Consider the following 11319-nt stretch of genomic DNA (forward strand, 5'->3'; position numbering starts at 1 on the left):
ATTTGGGTAAAGACTAGAATTTATCTTAAATTTATTTTGCTACTTTGGGATATTAAGCAGCTCTTATTAATCAAACTAGAAGCTCTCAAACGAGTCTGGGTGGAACTGTATTGAAGTGCAGCATAGGCAGAGACATCAGAAAAAAGGGACAAGACCTAGACATGTCTTCAGTTACCAATGAAGAATCCTTGTGTTTCAAAGGCATTTAGTGGTGATGCAAGTTCCTGGTGGTGCTTCTTTTGTACATTTCTCCTACAATGATTTGTAATGTCTTTTTTTCTTAGGCAAGACTCGGAGGACCTGTCTGCTGCCCACAAAGTCAGCCAGTGAGCACTGCTTTAACAGAAACCAACTGACAAGTTATCCAACTCTGCCTTTGACTAAATCGGCAGAAGCTCTCCAGCAAGGAAAGAAGGAAATCCGGTTGAGCTGCATGCATCATGCTCCCAAGAGCTGCATCAAGCCTTCAAGCATCACAGGTTTGAAGAAGAACCGCAGAAGTTTACCAGCAGCTGTCTGCCGGAGCTGCGAGACTCTGGATGGCACCCAGAATATGGCCAAGTGGCCAAGATCTCATTCACTGGATGACCTCCAAGGAGAATCCAGCACTGACCTACCGAACATTAGCAAGAAAGTAGATTCTTTCCCTCAGGATGCACTGGATGTATCAAAAAAGACAACTGGCTCTGTCCTGAAGCCTAAGGCTCCTGGGGCTGGCATGAGGGCAGAAGACAATCTGCCTAAGCTAAGTAAAGGAACTGCTGATTCTCAGAAGGGAAAAGCTAGGAAATTGGACTGCTCAGTAACAGAGACTTCATGTGGGACTCCTACTCAGTACCTGCTTAAATGCTGGGAGGCTCAGCCTACTTTAGTTACCCACAACGTAACAAGGACACCTCTGGAAAATCATCATAAAAGCAGTCATGACCTTGAAAGGGCTGATAACTCTCCAGTCCTCAAGGAAGGTCTGAAAGCTGAGCAAAAGGGCATGAGCGAGGCAAGAATTCAGTCAAAAAATCCTTCACAGCCACCACCGGTTCCTGCCAAAAAAAGCCGAGAACGCCTTTCTAATGGACTATTTCATCCCCCTCTGACCCTAAGTGGAGCCCTTTCAAGTCCAGATGCACCATGTTTGCCAGTGAAAAGGGCCAGTCCATCCAGCCCCATTGATTGCCGGGAAGTACCTGCCTGTAGGCCGTCTTCTGAGCAGCCCAGTACCCCACCAACCACACTGCCCCCTTGGCTAGCTGAGCTTTCTGAGACTGCTAGCATTCAGCAACATGTGGTAAAGCTAGGCCCTGCTTTAGCCAGGAAAGTCTCTTGTACTAGAGGACTGAATCTGGAAATGTTGATAGAAAACAAGTTGCAGACTGAAGAGATTGATCTCACAGAGGAACCATATTCAGACAAGGTGAGAAGAGGCTATTGTCTCAACATTTTAACACTGGTCTTTATAACCGCTCGCTTTTCATTGCATCTGGTGCATTATTTGTCAGCAAGTAAGCTAGTTCGTCCTCTATAAACCATTGGAAAAGCTGGAAATATCTTTCAGGCACCCTGTTGTTAGTCTCTCAATCTGTTCTGTTGATATCAGGCCTCACACCAAAAGGCAGTCTTTCAATACCAGTAAAGTAAATAGCTGTTTGGGGCCTTGCTCCTTTGAACTCTACATTTCCTGCAAGCTCTGCTGCTCCAGCATGGGCTTGTCTCCTCCAACTCTAGGGTTTGAGAGAGGATAGAACCACATACCTCCCTTCTCTTCAACAAGAGGGCTGAATGAGGAGGCAACTCCTGGAAGGTGGAATCTGAGCATGAGTTTGGGATCCAGGCTGACCCTGATTACTCCATACCCATCCCTTTGAAGACAACGCAGTTCTGCCCATTAATTCAGTCTGTCCTTTCTAACACCAGTGATGCTTCTCAGAACTAAGGTTGGTTCAGAGACCCTCGCTGGAATTTCTAGAAGGGCTCAGCACCCAATGTGCTGAGCTATTGAAAATGGAGCCATAAAAGTCACAGTGGGAGCTCCTGGGTGCTGAGCACTTTGGGAAAATCTGACCTGTAAATAGGTGCCTAAATGGGAACTGAGCTCCTTTGAAAATCAGGACCACATTTCACTTTGAGGAGTGGGTGGAGTCAGCTTAATCACCGAATGTTGCAGACTTACCATTAATTGCATAACCAGCAACAGGCATTAGACATTAGTCAGCTTGCTTTGATGTCCACTTTTTTCTGTCCAAAAACCTCACAAGTACCCTCGAAGGGAACAAAAGAGTTTGGGAGAAATACATGGATACAGACACTTCAAATGAGTGCTGATTTTGAGGGGGGAAAGTGGGAAGGGGAAACTGATCAGTTGAGGTTCATTGTCCATGCTGGATGAAGTGCAAAAAGGATAAAAAGAGAATAAATGGTGAAAGTCAATCCGATTAAATGCTTTGCATTTTAATGATGTAAGGCAATTGATGTGCCACTCTAAGTGCGTCGAACTGCAGCAGTTGCAGGGAGAAGACCCCAATCTTGCAATGGTGCTTTGATGCTCTATTGATATGTGACAGCACTTGGTCATTGTAGTGCAGCAGCTGCATGAATTGATGCAATGAAAGGGTATGATGAAAAGACAGTTTCATCTCCCATTCCTTCCACATGTCCCTGGCTACTGGGAGGGAAGATGTGTGTGTATCTCACTCCACTCTTGCCTAGCGCGGGGCTGAAAATGGAGCACTTTGTCCTACACAGGCCATGTTTGCACTCTGTCTTACTGTGTGTCAGGAAGGGAAGAGAGCTGATGAGACATGTGAGTCCTACCAGAGATACGGATAACATCTCGAGGACTAAACTCATTGGGGTTGGGACTATCTTTTTGTTATGTTTGTATCACACCTAATACAATGGGGTCCTGGTCCGGGATTGCAGCTCCAAGGTGATACCTTAATACAAATAATATTAATATTGAACAGCCACATCTAGCTTAGTGTAAACTAAATTCCACACACAGGACCATATCCTCAGGTATGCCTGACCTTGTACCCAGTGCACTCCGGGGGAGGGACATAGATGCCTTCTCTCCATCTCTCCTCCCACCCGCTATTCTCAGAGCTGCCCTAATTTGCACTGGATATTAAAGGTAATTTACAAAAATATTATTGCTACCCTGTTGTTTAAATGATTCAGTGATAAATCTGAAAGCCCATATGACGTTACTACTTCTCTGGCGTAGTGGCTAGGCATGATGTGGGATCTCTTATTGATTGGAATATCAGTTCGCACGCTGGAGGGAAGTGCATATGAATCTGTTTATGTGAAGAATAGAAATCCAATTGTAAAGAGGTCACCAAGGGTTTTGTGAGGGTATAAAATACATTCTGCATAAGGGCAAAAGCCAACTTCTAATGGGGGTTAGGAAGAAATGGTCCTTGGCATAGAGTACCCCAGAATTGCCTATTTGACTCACTGTTGGAAGCAGGATACTGGACTAGATGAACCACTGGTCTCACAATTCCTATGTTCCTAATGGAACACTAACTCGGATCATTATCTCCAGAGGACCCCTAAATCTGTCAGACATCTCCCAAATTGTACAAGTCAAGAACCAGGAAATACACAGTGATCAGATCAATTTTCTCCAGCCCTGATTACAAAGTCATTTTCTGACTAAGCCAAAGAATAGCAAAATATCTCGTAAAATTTCTGAATGGCAAAATGTGTGCTGCCCTACAACTTGTCAGAGGCAGATTTCACTGGTGAAACCATTTGATGGCAGAGAGAGACTTTGGATAAAAAACTGGCCCTGTTTGAAGTCCATGGGATTTTTGCTCTTAACTTCAGTAGAGCCAGAATTTCACCCTTGGAGGATGCGTAATGGTAAAGGCTTTATGGACCAGTGTCCCAAATGCCCCACTGTAGATAATGTTAACACTAAATGAAACTCCATTCTTTGTGACTCTCAGATAAATCTAAAGCTCCCCTTATCATTTTTGTGTTTGATGTTTGTATAGAAACTTGTTGACTTGTATTGCTTCTGGTTTTCTTTCTTTCCCTTTTCCTTTCTCCTGCATGGCTGGATGGCAATTTGCAGCATGGTCGCTGTGGGATTCCTGAAGCTTTGGTGCAGAGATACTCTGAAGACCTAGAGCAGCCTGAAAAGGATGTTGCTACGAACATGGACCAAATCCGGGTGAAGCAGTTGAGGAAGCAGCACCGCATGGCAGTGAGTGTCTCTGTGTACCACGTTCTTTGTTTAGAAATGCATAGTTAATTGAATGATGATGAAGGGTACGGGATTCATAGCCAGGGAGACTGAAATCCTACCTCTGTTCGCAGAGATACAGCATAGGTAGCAGCAGAGCATGCCACCCCCTCATCCCTCCCTCCTCTGTCCTGGAGGGGAACCACTTCCAGTATTGAGAGCAGATTTGAGTCGCCCTGCTCATTCAGTCCTTGGCATCTCTGAGGAGAGCAGCAAACATAATTAAAGATTTAGGAAACCTGACGTAAGAGGAGAGGTTTAAAAAGAAACGGGGCATGATTAGTGTTGAGAAAAGAAGACTGAGTGGGGGGATCTGATAAGTCTTCAAATATGTTAAGGGCTGTTATAAAAAGGAAGGGATCCATGTTCCCCATACCTGCTGAAGGCAGGACAAGAAGTAAGGGGGTTAATCTGCAGCAAGGGAGATTTAGTTAGAAGGGAAAACCTTTTTAACTATAGGCGTAGTTAAGCTCTGGAACAGGCTTCCGAGGGAGGTTCTGGAATCCCTGTCACTGGAGGTTCTTAAGAACAGATTAAACAAATGTGTCAGAAATGGTCTAGATACACTTGGTCCTGCTTCAGATTGAGGGGACAGACTCGATAACTTCTCGGGGTCTCTTCCAGCCCTATAGTTCTATGACCAACTAACAGCATATTGGGAACCAGTTAAAAAGAGTAGAATGGGTGCTGAGCAAATGACTTCCTCATTGCCTAACACACACAGGAGAAATAGCTATCAAGGTTTGAAACATCCCTTTTCTAAAACTATCAAATTCTTACTGCCTGGGACGTGCAGAGGAAGACTGAAAGTAAACTGAGCAGTCAAAAGGTTACATTTTGCTTTCTCTTTCTCTATCCAGATTCCGAGTGGAGGGCTCACTGAAATCTGCCGAAAACCTGTATCCCCTGGACAGATCACGTCGATAACTGCCTGGCTGGTTTCCATTGGCCTGCCTATGTATTCTAGCTCGCTCACAGAAGCAGGATTCAACACGCTGAGCAAAGTGCCTTCTCTGTCACAAACTTGCCTTCGAGAAGCTGGCATCACAGAGGAGAGGCACATAAGCAAGCTCTTGGAAGCAGCAAGACTCGTCAAACCCCTCGATCCAGAGGCGATTTAACGTGCTCTGGAACGTGGCACTGCCCGAGACCCCGCTGCTTCTTACTGCACCAGTGTTGCCCTAATTTCTCCACACGGCAAACGGGATCAAGCAAGTGGATCCCAGGGATAGGCAAATAAACGCCTCAGAGGATCTTCCTTTTTTCTGTCATTAGCAACAAAAGGAGAAAAGAAGCAACCACCAGGTAACAGAGACGTGGTACTTCCTTAGTCCTCAACAACAAGATATTTTTAGTTCTGAAAGTGCACGGGCTTAGCCAGTGGTTAGACAGCACCCCATGTGACCATTAAGCGAACGGGGCCCTTGCACACTTTCCACAAGATTGTGACAGCTACACCTGCTGTCAGCCCTGTTTCTGTTGCAAGGTCTCTCTGAACAGAAGGCCCTCTGTAATACTGGGTCCCAGTTTCCTAGAGTCAGCCCTGAAAGCCACATACAAGCCAAGGTGCAACTCACCAGCAAAAGCTGTTTAGCAAATCTTCTTGGGTTTTTTGTTTGCTTGTTTTGTTTGGTTTAGCAATCAAGTGCTGAATACATACCCTTTTTTGTCATCCTCTCTGTTGCTTGGTATAGTTGCTGTAGACCATAGAGCCTTTAGCTAGGCCAGAATAATGGACTGGAATTAGTTTACAATATTGACTCTTTTCTGTTGTTCCAGTACAACTAACCTAACAGAGTCCAAAACTCCTTTTGTGTATAGAACTGAAATCATTTTTGTAACTGCTTTCTAGCAACCAGCTTTTTTATTTGCCTTAAAATCAGCTTGTCAGCAGTTATCTAGTGTTGACTTATCTGTATCCAACCTTGCTTCATCCTGTCGTCGTTCAATGGCACTTAGGGTGATTTTCAGTTAAAGTAACTTCTATAAATTGTCTCGTAACATCTTCTGTTTGTAGAGGCGCTTTTGCAAATGCAGCGTTTCCATTGTCAGGCGAACTGTTCACCGTGGTCTGCATTTGCTGCTGTTATTAAAAAGTTCAAAGTTATCTTGCCTTGTATATATGTAACTGCTTTTCATTTTAATTATATTTTTATGTACTGGGTTATACTGTCAATCATTATACTGCAGCTTTGACTTGGTATCCTGACCATATCAATTCAAAACATTAGTTTCTTCAAATGAAAGATTGCCCTGGGGAAATAAAATGCACCGAAGAAGCAAACTGTGTCCCATAGAAAGTATCAGTGCAGTAATTTCACTGCCTGGGGGGGGAATCTCAGAGTCTTATGAATTATGCTGTAATTTTACAAACTTGATGTCCTCCAGTATCAAGTGTTTGAAATTTCTTCTCTTCAGAAGAAAGTGTCATTCTGGAATGCTGGACAAATCATTTTTTGTCCATAAAATAATGATCCTGTTTTCTGTCTAACCCACTGTAAAATCTCCCATTCACAGCTGTGGATACTAACAGATTTTATTTTTATACATGGGCACTCATTTTATATACCAAATACAGATCACCATGAATAGTATTAACTAGATTCTTCTTTGGTGTCTATATCCTATGTACTTTTCTTTAACTTACAGTAGTGGAAACTCTTCATCGTAGACAGAGTAGGCTTTCCTTTGGCAGGCTAATTAAAAGATGTAGTCTAGTGATCTGAGCACAGGCCTAGAAATCTGTTTCTATTAAGCTTGCTAGGTGAATTTGGGCAAGTCCCTTCCCCTCTCTGAGGCTCAATTATTCACTCATAAAATGAGGATAATGGTGCTTACTCTTCCTGATAAAGTGCATTCAGATTGATGAATGAAGTGTTAAAAGTGCTCTATTATTATTGCCTACCCTAAATCAGGTATGCAGTCAATTTTAGCTAAGGCGATAATCTGGCTCTGAGTGTAACGTTAGGCATCAGTTTTATTTACCTATTTTCAGTTGTCACCAGCTTCTGTTATTTTTATCAACTCTGCCCTAAATTCTGCCATCAGAATTAAAGACACCAATGTGTACAGCATAACTAATTCACTTCCTCATATCATCTGAAATTGTTCTGGATCCAGAGCTCCTCTGCATTTTGTCTAAAAGTTATTAGTGCTTTTCTCTGGAGAACTAGTAAGCTCTAGTGTGACAGCATCAGGGAATGTGTGACATAACTGAATGTTTTGCACAGGTGGATAGACTCTTACAAAAGAACAACATGCTTATAGTATGGGCTTTGGTTGTTATAGCAATGATTTGTCTGTCATCCCTCTCTAAGGCTTAAAGGGAAGTCTATAGAAAGCAGTAGCTGGAAGGAGTGCTGAGACATTCACTGATAGCTAGGGTCACCAGTGATTAAAAGTAAGCAGACTGCAGAATACCAATTAGCAGTTAAGAGGGGTAAAGGACTGCTTACTATGCACAGTTTGAGTATGAAGCATCATCTGATACAAAAGGAAAACAACTTCTGCTCACCATGGAAAAAGGAAGTCATATGATTAAAAAAATCCCTCACCTTCATTTTTTTCCCCAACCTGATTAATAACAGAAGGAGAGTCCCAGCAGAGAAGGAAACAATCTGGATTTCTGAAGCTCTCCATGTCCCAAACACTCATTGTAATTCCTATGACTTTTGAATGATTTCATTGCATGGAGAAATCAAATGACACCTATCAGAACTTTGCCATGAGGAGGCCGTTCTGACTTGAATTCCTTGAGATTTTTGTTGTTAATATTGCTTTTTGATCTGGTTTTTAAATTCTGCCGTTCAGTCGTCTTTTGTGTTATATTTTTAGCATATATTTTTGATTTTAGAAAAGCCTTACACTGCTCAGTGGGTGAGCTTCTCCTGCTGGTTTCAGTGCAGTTCAGTGGACAGGTGGGGGATTGCCTGGTGTAACAACAATACCCTGTTCCTTACAATTTCCTTTTGAAGTGCAACATTCTAAGCAAAAGTTAGCTAGTTGGCTATTGGGAAGCACAAAAGAAGCCTGCTGATGAAATGCTAATCCGCTCTGCTCAGACAAGTACTGCTCTGTGTCCACTGTGTGCAATTCTAACTTGAAAAGCTATTTGGTAAGGGAAGAAGCATTCCCAAAATATTAGCAAGCAACATTACAATTGTAAATTCCTATTAATGCCCATGTATTACCATCTGAGTAGCTAGGATATACTCGTCCCTGGCCCTGTGCTCTTGTATGAGACTGGGTTTGGATGCAAACTGGGAGCATGGGAATGTGATCAAAGGCATTAAGTATTATATTATTCAGCCAGGTCATTCTCCCTAAGAGCAGCAAAAGAGGTCAATTCACCAAGTCATGGCTGTACAGTTGTACTGTATTATTTTTAGAATAAATAATACTTTTGGTCCAAGATACGGTCATCCTTAATTGACACTTTCTGGGGAAACAAAACTGTCAAGTAAGTTATGTAACAACTAACAATGTTGCACTTTCTGTATATGAAATCAGTATTTAAATAACTTATTTTTCTCCATTTGCTGTTCTTAAATGATGTAAGTAGCTGTAATATACCAGTACCCAATGTGTCTTTACAGTTTGCTTCAACCCGAGAAAGCTGTGTATTGTAAAGAAAACAACAATATGAACATGTAAAGATTGTGCTCTTTCATTTAGCCAAAAAAAAAAAAAAAGTTGACAAAAGGGTTTTCCTGTGTATCAAACCTTGTCTGTAATTATGTCATACTGTTCATAGACAAAAAGTAAATAAATTTCCTTAATCTTACATGTCTCCTTTTTTTGAGCTATAATATCATGAAAGGGAATGGAATGGAGAGCCTAATTGATTGACTTCAGTTGAAAGAAGTGGCAGTCAGTGTTCTCACTGCTGAATTTTTCCTTTTCTAGGTTATATTGTGGTGCTTACAGGCAACATTTTCAAACTTGGGTGCCTAGAGTCAGACATATTTTTTTTAAAAACCCCAAAGCAGCCAGTTTTCACTGGTGCCGCATCAATTTCGCTAAGTGTTGTGGGTGTTCAGTACATTTTTAAAACGAAGCCACTTTTTTTAGGTTCTGCGTGGGCAGACTTTTTTCCAGTGTTGGGTGGCCCTTTAAGGGAGTTGAGCTTAGCCCCCATCTGCGACTAATTAGCTGTCTCCCAAGTGATGGGTCTGGTTACTTTTATTGGTATTCACACAACCATTACAGCACAAAGGCGGGGATAACATATTCAAGGCTCCATACAAACTAGACAGGAGAGAAAGGAACCCTAGCCCCAGCTTACAAAGATTCTGAAATACAAAGACAACTGTGACAGATAACGCAGAATCCCCACAACCGTTGCCAATGCTATGCATGCCTGAATCACTTTGTCACAAGATGGGCTGGCCCTTTAACAGAAGAGGACTTAGACCAGGGGTGGGCAAACTTTTTGGTCCAAGGGCCACATCTGGGTGGGGAAATTGCATGCAGGGCCATGAATGTAGGGCTGGGGCAGGGAGTTGGGGTGCAGGAGGGAGTGTGGAGTGTAGGGTGTACGAGGGGGCTCAGGGCAGGGGGTTGGGGTTTGGCAGGGAGGAGTTCGGGGTGCAGGGTCTGGGGTGGCAGCAGCATGCAGCAGGGCAAAGACAGGCTCCCTGCCTGCTCTGGCCCCGCACCACTCCCGGAAGCGGCCGGCACTATGTCCCTGCGGCCCCTGTGGGGTCGGGCAGAGGGCTCCGCATGCTGCCGTTGCCTGTGAGTACCTCCCCGAAAGCTCCCATTGGCCGCCGTTCCCCATTCCTGGCCAATGGGAGCTGTGGGGGGTAGTGCTTGCAGGGGAGGGCAGCGCACGGACCCCTCTGCTCACCCTCCCCAGGGGCTGCAAGGATGTGGTGCCGGCTGCTTCTGGGAGCGGTGCGGGGCCACGGGGGTGGCAATCCCACGGGCCGGATCCAAAGCCCTGATGGACTGGATCCGGCCCACGGGCCGTAGTTTGCCCACCCCTGACTTAGACCCACCTATGGCTAATCAGCTGCCTTCCAGGCATTGGGTCTGAGGCTGGAACTCAAGTGACAGAATGCAGGCCACCTGAGCCTTAGATAAAAGGCAAAGAAGCAGCTCACTAGACAGTGATATTTGCAGGGAGCAGGTAGGTGCCTCCAGGTCTGGGGAGAGGGTTGTCTGGTCAGTTGGATTTATGCTGAATTGTTTTGATTTGGGGAAATACAGCCTCAGGCTGTCATGGAGCTTGAATGTCAGCAAAGGGCATGGGCATGTTGCAGAGTGAGCTGTGACAAGAGGGGAACAGGAAGCAAGACAAAAGCAGAGTTGACAGGTGCTGACCCAGGATACTAGAAAGCAGGTTGTATTTAGCAAGGGGGAGAAGAATCGGGAGAAATGGGGAAGGGAGACATTTCAGAAAAGTTTGGTTCTGAGGACAATGCTTCAGGCTGATTCAAACAAATCCTCTGGTTCCTCTATCAAATGCAATCTGGTTAATCTGAAGCAAAGTGTAAACCATTTTGGAATCAGAAATTTGATTTCTATCAGATTAAGTAAGCTATACCTCATTAAAAAGTCAGTTCTACATATAGTAGGAACAAGGCTGAATAGCACTGTTATTCGGAGATGCTATTCAAGCATTTTACTGCTGCCTGGCCCTTCATCTACATTATTTCCAGTCCAAACAATGGATCATGCTTAATTACTAGATAGTACTCGGCCTTCACAGTGGGTATGCAATTAGCATGCATCTGTCCCCATGGTATTCTATTCTCTATCATGCTCATAGCCCCCGAAGTATATTAGTAGCTTCATACAACAAATGAAAGCATGGGGTCTAATCCAAGATACACACTGCGTTGTGTCTACAGTCCCTTCCCTGAGGAGCACTCAGTGTGTTAAGATTAGTGGTCACTTATAGCGCTTGGATCCAATAATGAACAAAACATCCAGGGTAGATCATGGTTTCAGGTCGTCTTCACTGCCCAGCATTTTTTTTTTTTTTTCAATCAGGAGGGGAAGTAAGGCAGAATCATGGCTTGGATTTGACCCTGACAGTTGATTTATAATTCCCGCTTAAGCAAAGC

The 11319-nt window shown here is 43.8% G+C and overlaps 1 protein-coding gene across 4 annotated transcripts in view; it reads left to right on the forward strand.

The window, feature by feature from the left end:
* SASH1 (SAM and SH3 domain containing 1) overlaps positions 1 to 9004 on the forward strand; it is an 868162-nt gene extending 859158 nt beyond the window's left edge. For all 4 annotated transcript variants that reach the window (XM_084625147.1, XM_084625149.1, XM_084625148.1 and 1 more), the window contains exons 18-20: positions 285 to 1411; positions 4079 to 4210; positions 5110 to 9004. In XM_084625147.1, coding sequence (XP_084481273.1) covers positions 285 to 1411; positions 4079 to 4210; positions 5110 to 5370 — 1520 coding nt within the window. In that variant the 3' untranslated portion in view covers positions 5371 to 9004. The remainder of the gene's footprint in view (positions 1 to 284; positions 1412 to 4078; positions 4211 to 5109) is intronic.
* Positions 9005 to 11319: the final 2315 nt, after the last annotated feature.

Source organism: Lepidochelys olivacea (genome assembly GCF_965140295.1).
Source record: "Lepidochelys olivacea isolate rLepOli2 genome assembly, chromosome: 3".
In the NCBI taxonomy this organism is placed as follows: domain Eukaryota; kingdom Metazoa; phylum Chordata; order Testudines; family Cheloniidae; genus Lepidochelys; species Lepidochelys olivacea.